Genomic DNA, 17,878 nt, shown 5'->3' with positions numbered 1-17,878 from the left:
CTTCTTTTTATACAAAGGAGATTTAATAACATTTACCAAGCCTTCTTTCTGGGGAATTGGGAAGATAAATAAGGCTGATGTTAGTTGACTGTTTAAATCCATGTAACACTGAATAAATGCCTAAATAGCAAGAATGAATTAAATTAGTCCTGAATTTGTGTGTCTAAACTGTGATCCTGGAAAATTATTGAACTTATTTAGAAAAGGTTAGGATGAACAAGGCTAGTCCTACCATCAGGAATGGTGAGGCTGTCTTAGGCATTGGATGTTGAACTATCAAGAGGACAGGGATATGAAGAGTTGCATTCAGACCTGTATTTTCCATCTAGCATCTGTGTGATAGAGAATGCTCTTCCACACCAGATCCCGTAGCATGATCCATTTGGGCCATTAGATTCAACCTTGTTGCAAAAAATGTTGGAGTATCATCTTAATCTTTCACCTAAAGCAAGAGAGATAATATCTTTGATGACACTCATGTAATTTGCTGAGATTTCTTGAAGCTAACAGTCAACCTACGGAAGTACTGTATGTAGAGAATGCTCTTGTATGAATATGTATCTTTCCAAATGGCTAATTATCTGCACCTGGTTTGATGTGTTTACTAGTTGGAGTACAGAATTTGGAAAGCAGAATGATCAGTTGGTTTTGAGCAACACATTGACAGCTAAATCCTAAGAGTCTGGAAAATTAAATAAGTTAAGATATGGACAAAAAAATAAGTTTGGCTGAATTTAAATATATTTAAATTAAATACAATCAATCTTATTAGTAACCATATATTTAGTAATGCTCACCTTCTCTCACATTGAAAATTTCAATTTATTAACAATTTTTGAAGGGACTTTGGGCAATTTATTCAAAGCTTCATACATATTCAGAGCTTCATACAATTTTGCGTCTGAGTTGCATAAAACAATAAAAACTTGACTGAGTTAATTTCAACTTATGTGACTATATGAACACACCCATGCAACTCTCTTCATGTGATAGGGAAGTGCTTTTCCATTGCCTTCTTATGTATTCAACTTCCCTATCTACTTTTAATCCTGAGATTTCCTGGAGACCATCAAAATGTTAACTAGAGCTAGCTTTTGAAGATCCCATGTGAGCAAGTAGGTGTTCTAAAGTCAGCTCATTTCCTAGTAGCCCCATCTGACTCCTTTTAGACCAGCCACTGAAAACAGGAAGAACATTCAGTAAATAAACTGAGCTTATGTTGTATGACAAAGTTGATCAAGATGACAATATTCTAGTTTCAACAGGAGGCTACCCTACTGATTTATAGAACAGTTGAGGTAGCTTTCTATTTTTTTCTTGTCTTTTCTTTTATCCCCTGTAAAATTGAAAACTAATCCATTTTACAGTGATTCTGTGAGGATGGTGAGATCTAAGTCCTTGAAAATGTGTAACAGTGATGAAAGAAGATGATGCAAATTCATTGCAACACCTTTAACTATGCCATTTTTAATTTTCTTAACAGCTGACAACAAAAGTATGCTTGAAAAGGATACAGGATTGGAAATATTGAAGATTGGCATGGAGAAGGTAAGTGAATACCGCATATCTTCTTATCTAAATCCTTTGATTTATTTTTGATGGAATCTTAACTCTCTTCAATGTTTGTAGGTAAATTGTGTTAATCTTCCTAAAGGCGTTTACATTTTTCTGATTATTAAATTCTTGCTTCTGTCATAATAATGTCCTATTTCATCAACCATATAAGTAAATCATTATAGCTTTTAAGAATTTTCATGGCTTTATCATATGTTTGCAACAAGATTCCCCAAAACCAATAATGCAATTGGTGAGTCTGGTTATTTTCATCTGTTTTAATTAAAACTGTGTTTCAGCTGCAGACCTGCCAAGTTTTACATTTAGGATAATGTATCCCTTGATGTCTGACCATGTTTTTTGTGGACTACTTTCTAATTTTCTATGCTTTTAAGTTTGCTTAAATTTCTAATATATATGACGTACTCTTTTAAGGCAACACTCCTCTTATACATAGAATATCTTTATAAAAGAGAGTTAAGATTCCATCAAAAAATAAATCAAAGGATTTAGATAAGAAAATAATACAGCCTGTCAGAACAAAACAAATTGCAAAATCTGCTATTAATTGTATATTGATGGATACTTTACAAATCACTTTTGCACTTCTCTTTAACTGTCTGGTGCTGTTTAATGCTGCAAGCACTCAATTTAACCTTCTTCAACCTGGTCTCCTCCAATTCATCTGGGATTACTGCTCCCAGAATTGCAGGACCACATAGCTGCTATTGGCCCAGGAAGTCTGCCTTCAGAGTTGAACAGTTGCACCAAAGTATTAACAGACAGCAGTCGATTGTGAGAAACATATGAATTGAGGGAGAGAATAAAGGGAAGTGGGCTTTACACATTGCATGAAGCTACAATATAATTTCTTTATTTGGGATTAGCTTGATGAAGGAATCATTATGGCTTCATAATAAGTGCAAATCAGGTCACAATGACATGTTCAACAAACTATGATTAGAAATAATTGCTTAGCATCGTGTGAACAAATAGGAAGACCAGCTATGAACTCCTTGATGACAGATTAGTTGGCCAGCCATCTGGACCAACTGCAAAATAGATGAGGTGCTGCTATGGGGCATCTGCTAATGTGGAACCATCTCTAGGTTACTGGAGGCTCAAATTGCACACCCACATTGGCCAGTGTCCTGGGCAATAGGTCTTTGGAGAAGAGCAAGAAGCTTAAATGACAATCTCAGTCTTTTCATTGTAAAACTTTCCATTGCAAAATCAACCACCAGAATGACATGGGTTTTCCATGGCAGTCAAGCAACCCATATTACTGAGATGATGTGTCCTAGAGAAAAACCTCAAATAAACAATATTGTGGCACTATCCAGTGTGCGAACCCAACCATATGGCCTATCGAATTCAACAGAGCCTTGTGCAGGTCAGAGAGGGGGCAGTTTCAGTTGTAAATAGATGTTAGGTTTCCAGGTGATTTTAATGTTGTTGATTTTAATGTTGCTATATTTTTCCTTGCTCTTTTTTAGTGAGTTTACTGCTATTTAATTTTTTGTATAAGGCATATTGATTTTAAAAATAAGATTAAAATAATTAAATAAATGAACAGAGAAAAGGGAGATATGAAAATTGGCTTCTGCGTATAATTTCTTCTGCATATGAGGTTAATTCATGTTTTAAATTTATCAGTGTTTAAAATGCAGCTAAAATATGGGGCCCTTGAAATTATGGTATTTGCCTGATCTTAAACCTTCTCTGAGGACAAAGAAGTGGTTGTTTTAAGAAGTTGTTAGTTAACATGTGCATCTAAAACACAAGTCTTAAAAAACATCCCTGTAAGTGAATCAATAGCACTTGCTTCAAAATAATGTATTTAGAATTGGGATGTTAGTGTAAAAAGTTAATCAGCCCTCAAGAAATTAAGTAGATTAGTAACTTTTCAAGTGCAATTCTCATTTTATTGAGGTTGGCCAAAGTGCTCCTGAGACCTTTTCTGAATTGGCATCTGTGCTTGAAGGATGCAGAAGAGAAATTTCTGTGATCTAGGAGATGCCTCCTGGAGGCAAACTGTCAGATTATTATCTGTCTTGATGTAATTAAGAGAGGGAATCTGAAGCATAGCAGATAATTGTGAAAACACATCTTCAAGGTAGCAGCACTGTTACATGGCTCAAGAAAAATTAGAAAGAGAATCACAAATAACAAGCAAGTATTCACAGTCATGTAAGAGTAGCAAACCCTCAGAGACATCAACCCTCACACATCCTAATAAGAAGAATGGCAACCTATGTCCAAGAAGCACAGAATGTCATTTAGAGTATATTGATTCAGACACAGCCGCTGGATTTGGATGGTGGTCACAACCCAGGTTGATGGTGATACTTTAGATGAACCTGGGTCATTTATTGCAGTCCACAGCAGGTGGCATGCTATCATGGTTTTAATTGGAATATTAAATTGGAACAGCTCCTGATATTACTATATAGGTTAGATAATGCTTAATTCTGTTGATATTGCCCTTATCTGGAATTGCTCTTTATAAAAGGAAAATAACACCAGAATAGATCATCCACAGACAAATATATTAACTACTGTGTTTGTGTATAATAGATAGTGGATTAAAGCCAATAGGTGGACATGCACATTCAACATAAAGATATTTATTTCCACACAAATGTGCCTACATCTGCAGTTTTATCTACTAACTGATAAAACAGCTACTGAAGTGCTTCATATTGCAGGATGCATGTTAAATTCTTTGGAAGAAATGAAGTTTAAGGCATAAAGTGACATTTTGAAGCATGTGCCCCAGTTCTGCAGATATTGTCTTTATTTTAAATATAAAGGTGACACTGGCTCTCAGGAAAGTTATTTAAAGCTAATCATACAATCATCAAGCACAACTGTCGGTATCATTTATCAAAGTGTTTATCCATCTTGAAACTTGCACAGAAGTATTTTGACTTGCAACTGACAAGTTGCAGCTTCAGTGTCAAAACCAGTAGTCTTCTGTAATTCCTTATCTTATCTTCTGAATCCAATACCTTAACATTTGTTTTTCTGTGTATTTTACACAAGTAAATGACAGGGATAGTGGGGTGATAAAAAGTTACAAATGGGTTCTAAAGTGCAGAAACAGTTATTGATTTATTCTGGTACATGTTGCTCCTTGGAATGTTATAAAAAGCACAATTGTGGAGTATACCATGTTAGCTTATGATTTCTCTGTATGGAAGTAGCATGTTTGTGTGTGTTTTTTTAAAACCAGCAGAATTGTGAAATGATTGAATGGTTGCCATGGTAGCATTAGTAATTCAATTTTAGTCAGCCTCACATAAAATAGAAGAGGGAGCTTTGCCTTATGGCTGTAGTACTACACCCATCCTGTTTCCTTTATGCTTTTTTAATTAAAAGAAAACACCAATGCACCCAGCTTATGTTAATATTAATTATTATTTGTCTTGCTGTGCAGAAACAGTTCTTTAATAAATGTTTTCCACTGAATGCAGCCAAAGAATGCAAAAGGAAAGTGTGCTTGACATTGAGGACAAAAATTGACTTGCTACCTGCTAGAGATGAATACAGAATGACGATTGGGGGAATTTTGTTTTAAGCGGAAAAGGCTCTCATAATATAAATACTCAAATTTTTGCTGTGTTCTTGCTGTTCTCTGAGCTTGATTGGTTTCTTATAGATCTTTCCTTACCCAAACTAAGTAACATCATCAGTGCTATTAAGGAGTGGGGTTTGGTCTCAATTTATATTCTAGTGCAGTGGTTCTCAACCCCATTTGAAGTCGAACGACCATTTCACGGGGGTCGCCAAACAAGACTATCCACCATTTTTCTCCCTTTTCTTTGGCCACGCCCCTGGCACCCGGTGATGTATAAGTGGTTGGGGGTCACCACAACATGGGGAACTGTATTATGGGATCGCGGCATTAGAAAGGTTGAGAACCACTGTTCTAGTGGCTTAACCTGTCAGAGTTGGTGGGAATGATCCTGATGATTCTTTAGTTGAGCTGTTAGCTTGCTTAGCAGTTCCTGATTGAAGTATTGTTTCTTCTTGATTGTTTGTCTGATATTAATATTGGTGTTAATCTATGTTCATCTGGGTGTTGATTGCTGGTAGGGAGGTGTTTTGGTCTTTCTGTTTGTTTTTGGCTTGTTGATTGTCTCTTTTGCACAGTTATGTAGATATTGTTTTTGTCTATTTGTTCATTAATGACCAATGTCAGAGCGTCAGGCTTCCAATCAAGGAACTGCCAAACAAGCTAACAGTAAACAGCTCAACCAAAGAACCATCAGGACTACTCCCACCAACAGTGACAGGCCAACCCATGAGAATATAAATTGAGGGCAAACTCCACTCCTTCCTAGACCTGATGATGTTATCTAGTTTGGGTAATGAAATTTCTACAAGAAAAGAAACAAGCTAAGAGAGCACCAATGACCCCAAAGTTCAACCTTAAGCTACAAATATTTTCCTTTATTGGTACTCAACTTGTTCTTTAAAAGTATACTTCTCATGGAAAGAATGTAGAGCTTCTCTGAATATCTTTTCCCTTAATAAACATATTTATACTCTAATGCAATATTCTATATTGATTATGTATGACATTTCCATGTCTGGAAATCATATTATTTTACTATGTCAATATGTCACAGCTTTTCAGTTAGAAAATTAGTTATTCATTTCAAAGTAAATTATTGCTAACTAACAGGTTGTTTCTGGTTGAGGAGAAAACTTTCATCTTCTCAATATCTGAATAATGTGTAATGTTGCTCATATGTTTATTGAGCAAATGGATAATTGGCTTTTCACTTCTTGCTTGCAGTAATAATAGCATCCCTGTGTAGCTCAATCATCTGCCCTTCCTTTCTATTGAATAAAGGTGTTTGTCCAACTGAACTTTATGAATTCTGGGTACAATTTTTCATCTTGGATCTTTTCATTCTGTTTGAAGCCACAAATTCTTTGTTTGTATACTATATATAATCTTCTATGGAAAATCTTGCTCACCATAATGTTTCAGAATTCAACTCATCCAAGAAGCTTCTTCATATCTGACTGAATGGAGTTCTGACTGAAGAAACTTCTTGGATGACAAATGAAATATTTTCAAGGGGGAAAAAACCAAGAAAGTCCAGTTGCCTTTTGAAAAGTACCTTTGGGACATCCATGACCTGGATGGTTGAGAATCTCCCTAGACAAATCCAGAAGTGGTTTCCCAATAGAAAAAAAAATCGTAGATAAATTTGTCTCTTTAATTAAAACAGTCAATTTTGCCATTTCTGCCAGTTTATCACATTTACCATTCATTCTTCCATTGTAGGAATTTGTGCATCTATCTTTATGTGTATAAAATTCTCACTGCTATCAACATATATATTAAGAAACTTCTACATCTTTTTTCAAGCTCATTGTCCATAAAACCTAAATAGAAACCATTTTTTATTTATTTTAAGAATCTTCTGAATTAAAATAAAAATACCCCAATAAAAAGAACATTCTTTGCATTTGTATTTCCAGCATACGTTTGAAACTCCTTTATATACTTTTGACAATTTGTGAGCATTAAATACATACCATACTTCATCTTATAAAACATTTCTTTCAGATTATAATTAAGTGTAAACTTCAATCTATTTGTCCACATAGTTTTCAATTGTAATTCAACTTCTAATAACTTCATGGTTATGTATTTGCAGTTTTCTTGGTAACAGAATTGAAGTTTTTCGCTACAGCCATCTAAGATAGTTTTTCCAGCTGTCCGGTGTTACCTATAGACTTTGGCTTGACTGATGATCTCTCATCCAAGTTACTAATCAAATCCACTTAATCTTTGAAATCAGCCAAAATCAGCTAAGAATTGAGCAAACAAATAGTACTTTGTTCAAAGACAAAACTGGCTTGGTGAAAATTAGCAGTTTTGAAATAGAGTCTTTAAATAATACAATAGTGCAATAGATTGGTTGGAAAACAGACAATGCAATTACAAACTCTGTACAAAACAAACAATATATAGTAGAACAGCTTAGATCAAAAAACAGATATGTCAAGGTTCTGACTAATGAAACCACATAAAGCAGAACTCCAAGGCTTGAAGTTTCCTTAAAGCACATGTTTATTGGATACATAATATTGACACAGTCAAAATTAAAACCAACTCTGAAATTTCCCTAGAGATTCGAAGTAACTAAAAGTAAACTCCCTTCCCCTCTACTATGCTATAAATCACATTACCAATGAAAGCAATTGGCGAGCTTCTCTAATTGTCTTCGCTCCTCCTTCCTGCACTTGAAGAAATGACCTTGGTTCCCATGGAACTGCTCAGTGTTTTGTCTAGCGATACAAATACCAATACTATTTTCTCCCTTCTCCTCCCATCTATGTGGCAACTCAGAACAAAAAAGATGGCTTCAGCCAGGTTTGTTTCAGAAGTTGAGAGTCGGACCCCCCGAAAGGGAAAGGAGTTCCTGAAAGATAATAAGCATAAATACACATCAATGTGATTCTAATCTTTTCATGGTTCCCTAGACTTTGGTGGATGTTTGTCATGAAATGTATTTATTAATCTTTCTGCCTTCATATGTCTACTCTTTACCCAAGTAGCTTCTGACAAAGGGTAGTCCTTCCATTGAACTAGATACTGTAATTTCCCCTTGTACAACCTAGAGTCAAGAATCTGTTTTATTTCATAATGGATATCACCCTCCATTATGATGGGTCCCGAGGTGGTTCAAGGTGTTGGTCTCAAAGTTGATTCTGTAATTGGTTTCAACAAACAGCTTCTTATAAGGCAATTTTAATCTTAAGTATTTGGTCGAGAGGTAGACCTTCTCTCCTATATGAAATGGCTCTGGGGAGATGGCCTCTTATCTGCCTGCTCCTTATAAATCTTTGCATCTTTTTCCAAGAATTGGAAGCTTCCCAGCAGGCAATTAAAGACAGTCTTCCATTCATCCCCTTCCTTAATTCTTATTTGGTAATAAGCTTCCCGCAGGTCCAGTTTAGTGAAAATCTTCCCCCTTGCCATATGGGCCAACATGTTCCTCATCAGGTACATGTTCTCCATGTTAACAGCATTTAAGCCTTTAAAATCCAAATGCACAATCTCAGAGTCCCATCTTTTTTCACTTTGAACAACACAGGAGCAGCCACACGTGATTTTGCTGGTTGGATGAAACCTCTAGCCAGGTTCTTATCAATTTATTCTCATAGTTCAGTCACCTCTGTGGGGGTCATAGAATACATCTTTGGCTTGGGGAGTTTTGTCCCTGGCAAGATTTCGATTGCACAGTCAGTAGCTCGGTAAGATACATCAGCTAGGTTCTGATATTCATTAGGGTTTAGGTTGGATTCCGAGCAACCACTCAGCAGCGATTTTCAAAGTCTCAGTCAATTCCTGCCTGGCTCCAGTGATGGTGGCTTCTCTCTCTTGGCCTTCACAAGAAGAAAGTAGGAGTCCAATTCCTAATCTCATAGTTCTCACACTGTTTTCCCATCATATGGTAGGTTGCCACTTATCTAGCCAAGCCGGCCCCAGGATTAAAGTCTCAGTCATTTTGGGGATCACTACAAATTGGAGAATCTTCCAACGCTACCTTATCTCCAGCCGTAGTGGTTCAGTTAGGTGTGTTGCAGGTGACCCTTCAATTAATGACCCATCGAACTGCTCAAACTTCACAGCTAGGGACAGTTTCTTGGTTCGGATTCCTTGCTTAAGCACAGTCTGGAGGTTAATCAGGAGCAGTGCCTCAGATAGAAAGTCCATACAGAGATTGGTAAGGACAGCCGAGAAGATCATAGGAAGCTTGCTTCCTGGTATTCAGGATGCTGCTTATAAGTGCTATGTGTTTAGAGCTCAAAGCATTGTTAGAGATGGCACACACCCATTTTATGGTCTGTTTCTGTTGCTCCTCTCTGGGAGGAGCAACAGAAGTATTTGAAGTATTTCTAGCAGGACTACCCAATTATGTAATAGCTTTTTTCCCTATGCCATCTGTCTGAAAAACTCGCAAGATTCATTTTTATCACCATGCACATGTATATATAACTCGAACTAGACTGTTGTTTCTCTGTGTCATATAATATATGTGGGTATATGCATAATTCTGTATTTATTTATGTCACATTTATGTAGTATATATTGCAGGTGGTGACCCTTTGAGAGCTGGATCCAACAAAATTTCATTTTAATGTATAATGATTAATGTACATTCAAAATGACAATAAAGTTATTATTCTATTCTATTCTATTCTATTCTATTCTATTCTATTCTATTCTATTCTATTCTATTCTATTCTATTCTATTCTATTCTATTCTGCTACTGCCTTATTCTGCCTATGACTTTTTGGAATTCTTGCACAAACTTCTAAGCTGGACAGCCCCTTGGCCTTAGGTTGTGTATTTCCATCTCGGCTTCCAGGGCTTGGGACTCATCTTCAAACCTGACTCTCAATTCTTCCAGGAAAAGGTTTATGTTCCCCAGCTCTAGTGTGTCCTCATTGTGGAGGCTGCTCACCACTCTGCAATTTCCCCTTCTAGATTTTCTATCACTGCATTCTCCATCACTCTCTTGTCAGGGTAATCAAGAGCATAGTGTTTCAGGTGGCCCCACACTTGGTTCATCAAGAATGCCAGCCAATCTGGATCCCATCAAATGTGGCTCTGATTGGCAGTGGGTCCACAGAGGGGAGGAGGTGCCCGGTGCACTGGGCACCAGCCAAGCCACTGGTACTGAGGCTGCGGTTGAAGTTGAGGCAATCTCTGGAACTCTCTCAGTTATCCAACTGGGCTTGTGACTCACTGAAGACATGGTGGGCTTCGCCTGGGTCCTGGGCTTCGCCTGGGTCCTGCCAGTCTGGGGAGCAGTTCGATCTATGGCAATAGGCTCCAGCAAGTAGGAAGCGGCTGCATTGCCCTGGCCTCGGCTCCAACTGAGACCATGTAATGTGCGATTGGGGTCACTTCCCTGATGTCCAGCCAGTCAAATTTCTCTCTCAGCCTCTTGACCGAATAACCATATACCACCATCAGGTATTTCCTTTCCCCTGACCCATCCCATCCAGCCAGCCTCTTTACCCTGCACTTGGGCATAAGGGGTAGAGAGCCATGGGTAGAGATCAAGAGGAACTCGGACTCAGCAGCATTGGGAATGCTTTTGTGCTGGAAATCTTCCTCGGTATGGTAAAGGTCCCCAACAGCTAGAGCTTCCTCCCATGTCACTGGCCTGTCAGATTTGTCCATACAGATTTTCAGCTGTGCTCCAGTCAGCGGGACTATGTACCCAGACTTGGTGGCCATCTGAGTTCCATCTACAGGCATAGCTCTGGGATTGGCTGCTGCTTCCTCCTTTCTCTCCATCCTGAAATCTTCCCTAAGTCTTCACCGTTCTCCCAAAAGATTTGGGTAGACGATCGGGGCTCAGAACCTCGGGGATCAATCCTCGATAGCTTCCTACCTTAGAAGGAGAGTTGATTTAATGTCAAGGTTCTGACTAATGAAACCACATAAAGCAGAACTCTGAGACTTGAGCACATGTTTATTGGATACATAATATCAGCACAGTCAAAAGTGAAACAAACTCTGAAATTTCCCTAGAGATTTGAAGTAACCAAAAGTAACACTCCCCTCTCCTCTACTATGCTATAAATCACACTACCCAATGAAAGCAATTGGCGGGCTTCTCAAATCGTATTTGCTCCTGCTTCCTGCACCTGAAGGAATGACCTTGGTTCCCATGGGGCTGCTCAGTGTTTTGTCTAGTGCTACAAATAGCAATACTATTTCCCTCCTTCTCCCCCCATCTATATGGCAACTCAGAATGAAAAAGATGGCTTCAGCCAGGTTTGTTTCAGAAGTTGACAGTATGTGTGACACACACACACACACACACACACACACACACACATACACACACACCACTGAGAACATATTTGCCTTTACTTTCCATATCCTCTCCAGTTCCTCCTTCAGGCCCAGTACTTCTCCAGGTTCTCATAGTCCTTGGTACTTCTACATTTATCATTATATCACTGCTTTCTTCTTGTTCTTGTCTACTATTACTATGGCTCTTGCATGAGATGTTCTTTAAAAAGGGGCAGCATTTCCATTACATAATCTGTAAGAAATTAAGAACTGATGATAGATTGCCTCAGCGAAATCTTGGTTACTATTTCATTTTTGTAAATCACTTTGACTATAGAAAAATAAAGCATGCAAGTTTGAATAAATTAATATTAGGACCATTTCTTTAAGGAGGTTTTTGCCTTCTGTCAAGAAAAAAATTAACATACAGTATTTTGTAAATAAATCTCTTATTATATTGAATTTTTTTTCAAACTATTATGTGAGAATAAGAAAAATAAGGAAAAATACTCTTAGTTATGGCAAGAAATTTAGTCATACATCTGAAAAGTCTTGACCTATTTCTCTTGGGGGACATAGTGTTTTGCTTTATTTTCCTCCTGTGAGAGACATGGTGCTTTTATTTTGTTTTGTTTTGTTTTCAGCCTGTGAGTGTGTATGCCTGTGTGTCCAAGTTAGCCCTGAGCTGGAAAGACAATGGATTTATTTTATAAATGCTATTGAGAATTCCATGATGCTGTTTTCAGCTGAGACATAAATGATGCTGATTGTTAAACTGGTAATTTACAGATTCCCCTAAAGAGAATGCAAACAAATTCTATTGCACAAAAGCTCTTCTTTTCTGTACAATGTTCCATTTTTAATTTTCAGTCCATCTTAGATTATGGTGATGAAAAACAATACTTAATCCCTCGTTAACACATGAATAAGTAGAAACTGTCATTTTTTCACCACACAATAATGGGATTATCTTGAGAACTGTCAGTTTATGTGAAAACATTATGTTGTCTGAATTTTCATAAAATTAGTGGTGGATATTATTCAAGATCAGAGTGATAGAAAAAGAAAAAAAAATCTGCATTCATGGTAATAAATATTCATATTTGTCTGCTCAAGAGATAAAAATCTAATCAAAGGCCTATTGATGCGCTGGTGTTCTCTCCCTCTCTCTAAACCAAGATGTTTCATCTAAATTGGGTTTGATATGGAAATTACTCCCACTCCAAGTCCTCTAGGCCATGAACATGTTGGGATAAGATGAGAGGTAGCCAGTTTGTCAGATGCTGAAGCAAGCATCTGCTGCTACAGACAATACTCTATACATGCATACTTGCTTATGGAGACTTGACTTTTTAAAGTGGTAGAATATTGCAGGTTCTTCTTTACATCCCACCCAGCTTTTATTGACAATCACCATCAGTCAGAAAACATTTGACATGATGCTTGATGAAATATGAATGATTTACAAACAGCAGGACAAGTCACTTTGGGGTGTTTTGCTTATGCTTGTACATTTTGCTGAATATGTAGATACTAGATACATTCTAGATCTGAAGCCAGTGTTTCATTTCTTTTGATTTGTTGAATAGGCAAATAGTTTTAAAAAATCAATACCAATAAGACACTATTTTTACATTTGAGAAATACTACATTTTAGAATGACAGACTTGAATGGGAATGGTCTTCTATTCTAACTCCCTGCCCAAGGCAGGAATCCTTAGTCGATCTTATGGTTGTTCAACTTTTGTTTGAAAACTTTCAAAGATGGAAAAAATTGACACCATCCACCTGAGAGAGTGGTTGCAAATATTGTTCTTTGCTGATAAGGACAAATTAATTTCTTTTTTCTTTTTATAATATATTTTATTGGTTTTTTAATATAGTCACCTTAATATTTGATAAACATTTGGATTAAATCATACTTCTTTGTTTTGTTAGGTTCCATCTTTAAGTCTCTATCCTCAAATTTGTATTCAGTTATCTGTTTTATCTGCTCCTTCTCTATTCTTATTTTCTGGGATTTTTTGTTGTCGTAAAGTTAAATTGGAGATAGATTGGTTTATATCAGGGGTGTCAAACTTGCAATGTCACCTGACATGTCATGACGTATCGTGACTTTTTTGCCATTGCCGGAATGGGGTGGGTGCGGTTTCGCTATGATGCATCCAGGCCGCAGGCCAGCAGTTTGATACCCCTGGTTTACATTTTCAAAGTTATTTTGGATCTCTTTGTAGTTTGAAATCATTGTTGTTTGAATTATTTGCAGCATATCATATATCTTCTCTTGAAAGGTATTCGATTTTCTTAATAAATTCTTTCTACAAGTCTCTGATTTTCCATGATAGCAAAGGATCAAGATTTTATCTTCTCTGCAAATAGCTTTGGAGTCACAGTTAAGTAGATATTTGTAATCCAAAAAGTTCAGAAAAAAACTTTTTTCTCGAAGTTTATAATTCTCTCTTTGTCTGTAGCCCAGATTGTTTTCTTTTTTGTCACAGCTGTTCTCTATTATTAGAGCTTTGAAAGTCAGAAGCACAGATTAGTTTTACCCAGATTTTGCAAAGTCCTATATGAGAGCCATAGCTGTCATAGTTTTCATCTACCACTAGATGTCAGCACCAGTACATTTTTCAATTTTCAAAATAAACAGTTGTCTTTAAAATGAGAATCTTAACCATTCAGCAATTTCAAATGTATCCAAATGTAGGTTTTATATTCATTTCACTTCATTTGTATATGTTTTACTCCTCCATAAAAGGTTTAATTTGCTGTTTCTGTTGGTAAAAGGGTAGAGCAAAGATCTCCCTCCGTCACTTTTGGAGGTTTTTTGCTTCTTAGGATTTTTTTTTCAGGAAATTAGTTGATAAGTAGGATGGAGAAAATCAATGTTCTTACCCAGATTCAAACATGCTGTTTATAATCAGCTTAAAGTAGTACTTTTTGACTTTGGTTGTTTGTAGCTTGGGCTAGACTCTGAAGTTAGGCTAGCCTCTCTCTGTTGGTTTCTGGAAGACATCTTCCAGACCAATTGGGTTGACCGCCATCTCTCCGTGGGACTTCCTTTCTTCTTTGCTGCCTCTTCGGGGTGACTTCTGGCCCATTTAGGGTCCCTTAACAGGAAGAAAATCAGGCATAGGGTGCCGAGCCCCACAATCCCTCAGCTGCTGAGCTACTGTGCAAAACTAGAAGTCCCCAGGACAAACTAATTTATTTGATTAATGAAAGGGCAATATTTACATTTATGGATTTTTGAATAAAAATAAAAAAATGCTTAACTTCTGTTTGTCTTTGGTTTGCACTTTTAGCTTTTTCTGTTCATTCTTTTCTTCTTTTCTATCTTTTAATTTAGTTTGCATTAGTTCTTATTATTACTGGTAACGTTTTAATAACAATTATATACATATTAAAAAAGTGAAAATTTTCAGTGATAGAGCAGCCATGAGCCCAGGATGTCCTACTACTTAATAAAATTACTCCATGTATTTGGTATAGATATTCAATCAGCAATGAATCCATCTGGCAATGGGACCATTCACCCCACATAATTCCATTTCATCTACAAAGAGGCTATGGTCAACTTTACCAAATGCCTTACATACACTAGAGCATTTTTTTGGTCTACTAATATAATCATTTTATTTTTTAAAAAAATCAGGTCTGGCATGACCTATTTTTAACAAACTCATGCTGGCTTCTGGTAATCACCTGTACCTTTCTAAATGCTTGCAAACCTACTGCTTGATTATCTTTTCTACAATTTTCCCAGGCACTGATGTCAAGCTGATTGGTCTGTAATTTCCTGGGTCTACTCCTCCCTACCCTTTTTGAAAAGATTAGAATGTTCAACCTTTTGCCACTTCTCTTGTATCCCCAGAGTTCTCAAAGTTTATTGTCAGTGCCTTTGAGATTACATTTGCCACTTTTAGTATTTAGTATTCTTGGATGTAATTTATGTAATTTATCTGACTCCAGTTATTTGAATTCATTCATAGTGTTTTCTAATCACTTCCTCACCAATCTGCATTTCTTCCTGCTTCCCATGGAATAGCTTCTAGGAATTTTTTCCCTTCTTTTCCAGATTTAATTTAAAGTCTGCCAGATGTCCTGAGCTCCATTACATTCTTTCCAATCTTTGTGTCGCGTGGTCCATATCTTGTCAAAAGCACTTCTTATAGATATTATGTAGACTATGGTCCAAGAATGCAAATTTTTCTTGTTGATATCAACCTTTGAGCCAACAGTTCACCTCCAGAATCCTCTATTCCATTCTTGAACTATGAATTTCACTTGAAAGTATTGATGAAAAGACCACATTATTCTTATCTATCTGCTGAAATAGATGAACAGGGAAACCTTTTGAAAACAACAAGATTGAAAGCAGAACATTGAAAGGAAACAACTGAACATCAAGTTTCTAATTGTAAAAAGAAATCTATGCACAATCAGTATCTGAAGGACATTGAAGGAAAGATAGATACAAAGCTGGTTGAGATCAGGAGTGCTGAAGAAAGAAATTGAAGGTTTTCTTTTGACTGCCCAAGAACAAGCCTTGCAGACCAATTCAATAAAATCAAAAATTCAACATGTCAGTAACAATAGCAAATGTTGTTTATGCAATGAGAAAGATGAAACAGTGGATCACCTTATCAGTGGCTACAGCAAAATCTCACAAACTGATTATTTACAACATCATGATCAAGTTGAAAAAACTCTAGTTCATCGATATTGCAATACACAAATTGAAGAGAAACAGCTAAAAAAAAAACAATAAAATATCGTAAACTGCAAATTGAAGTTGAGTGATTGTGAAGGAAGAAATCAATGGTTGTATTTATAGTAGTAGAAGCCCTTGAAGCAATATCCAAAGGGCTGTCTAGATACATGGAAATTTTGAACTTATTAGACCTGAATATTCTGACTTTGCAAAAAAAACACTACTCAGAATTGCCTATATACTTAGACGTTACCTTAACAGCTCTTAGGTCCTTGGTTAGGACTTTCACTGTTAAGTTTTTACCAGTCCCAGACTGTGGATCAAATTGAAGATTAAATCATAATAATGATAGCTATGGGTGCAATCCCAAAACAACTGGAGCACTACTTGAACACCATTGGCATTGACAAATTCACCATTAGTCAATTGCAAAAGGCAGCTTTACTCAGAATAGCTTCTGTCCTGGAACAATAACTGTAACATCATCAAACATTCAGACCTGCCTATTCCAAGTCCTTGGAAAGGACTTGATAGGCAGACAAAATTCCAAACCCAGTCTGAACATCTGGCTAACTGTGCAATAAACCATAATAACAATAATTCTTGATGTGGTTGTGGGGTTTGTGTTCTTTGAGGAAGATGCCAGAAATTCAATCATACTGGACAGGTCTCATTAGAGGAATCTGACAAAGAGTGTCTCTCCCATAAAAAATATGGTAAATTACAGAAAGCCATGCCGGTTCAGTCATAACCCAGGTTAACAAAGACTGCACTAGATGTTGGAGTTCCTGGACATCTGATGAAAAATGTGCTTAGAGCAAGGCTATCCAACCTTTTCACTGATTGTACCACTTTTAGAATATGGCAATATTCAAGTACCACCAGTCGCCTAGCAAGGTGTCAAAAACCTGATGTCCAAAAACAAAAACAGAAAAAAAGTGATAAAGTACAGGTAGTCCTGAATCTCTGCCTGAAGACTGTGTGAGGTTGTCTGCCACCCCCAATCAGCTGGAACTACGTGCATTGAACCTGGGCTTTCTGCAGGACCCAGGCAGGCAATGCCTCGCACAGCTCCAGCTGAATCTCTGCCTGAAGACTACGTGAGGCTGCCTGCCATCTCCAATCAGCTGGAGCTGTGTGCGCTGAACCTGGGCTCTCCACAGAATCCAGGCAATGCGTCGCGCAGCTCCAGCTGAATCTCCACCCGAAGATTGTGTGAGGCTACTTGCCACCCCCAAGGCTGCTGCCAATCAGCTGGAGCTGCGCACTTTGATCCTGGGCTCTCAGTAGGATCCAGGCAACATGCAGTTCCAGCTGACTTTCCCTCAAGTCTGTGCGGCGTTGCTGCCACTTCACCACATCCACTTTTACACTTTTTTTTACACTTTTTTTTTACAGTGCTGTTCAATTCGTCATATGCATACCACCTTCTAGGTGCCAACGTACCACTAGAGGTACATGTACCACCAGTTGAAAAGCCCTGGCTTAGAGGACTCAGGATTATTGACTGAGCAACCAGGGCCAGCTGCAGAACTACTGGAAAGAAAGGTGTTTGCCTGTGGCAAATATACAGCAACTTAAAACAAGGAAATAATGATGTGTTATTACAGATCAAGTACAACAAGAAAAGGATATTTGAAATGAATGCATCAGTTCTGGAAAGAACAACATTCAGAATCAGGAATAACAGAACAGAGACTAGCAGATTAGCATCAATTTATAATATGAAATAAAATATTAACAGAAGCAGAATTAGAAGAATTGCAAA

The 17,878-nt window shown here is 37.2% G+C and overlaps 1 protein-coding gene across 1 annotated transcript in view; it reads left to right on the top strand.

Moving 5' to 3' along the window:
* PTPRN2 (protein tyrosine phosphatase receptor type N2) overlaps positions 1-17,878 on the top strand; it is a gene marked incomplete at its 5' end in the record, with an annotated part of 573,168 nt that overhangs the window by 217,418 nt on the left and 337,872 nt on the right. Inside the window, one exon of the mRNA XM_039345638.1 lies at positions 1,484-1,548. Coding sequence (XP_039201572.1) covers positions 1,484-1,548 — 65 coding nt within the window. The remainder of the gene's footprint in view (positions 1-1,483; positions 1,549-17,878) is intronic.

Source organism: Crotalus tigris, unplaced genomic scaffold (genome assembly GCF_016545835.1).
Source record: "Crotalus tigris isolate CLP2741 ecotype Arizona unplaced genomic scaffold, ASM1654583v1 scf7180000017969.2108049, whole genome shotgun sequence".
NCBI lineage: Eukaryota > Metazoa > Chordata > Lepidosauria > Squamata > Viperidae > Crotalus > Crotalus tigris.
The sequence above is the reverse complement of the archived record's forward strand: the minus strand, read 5'-3'. Positions and strand labels throughout refer to the sequence as shown.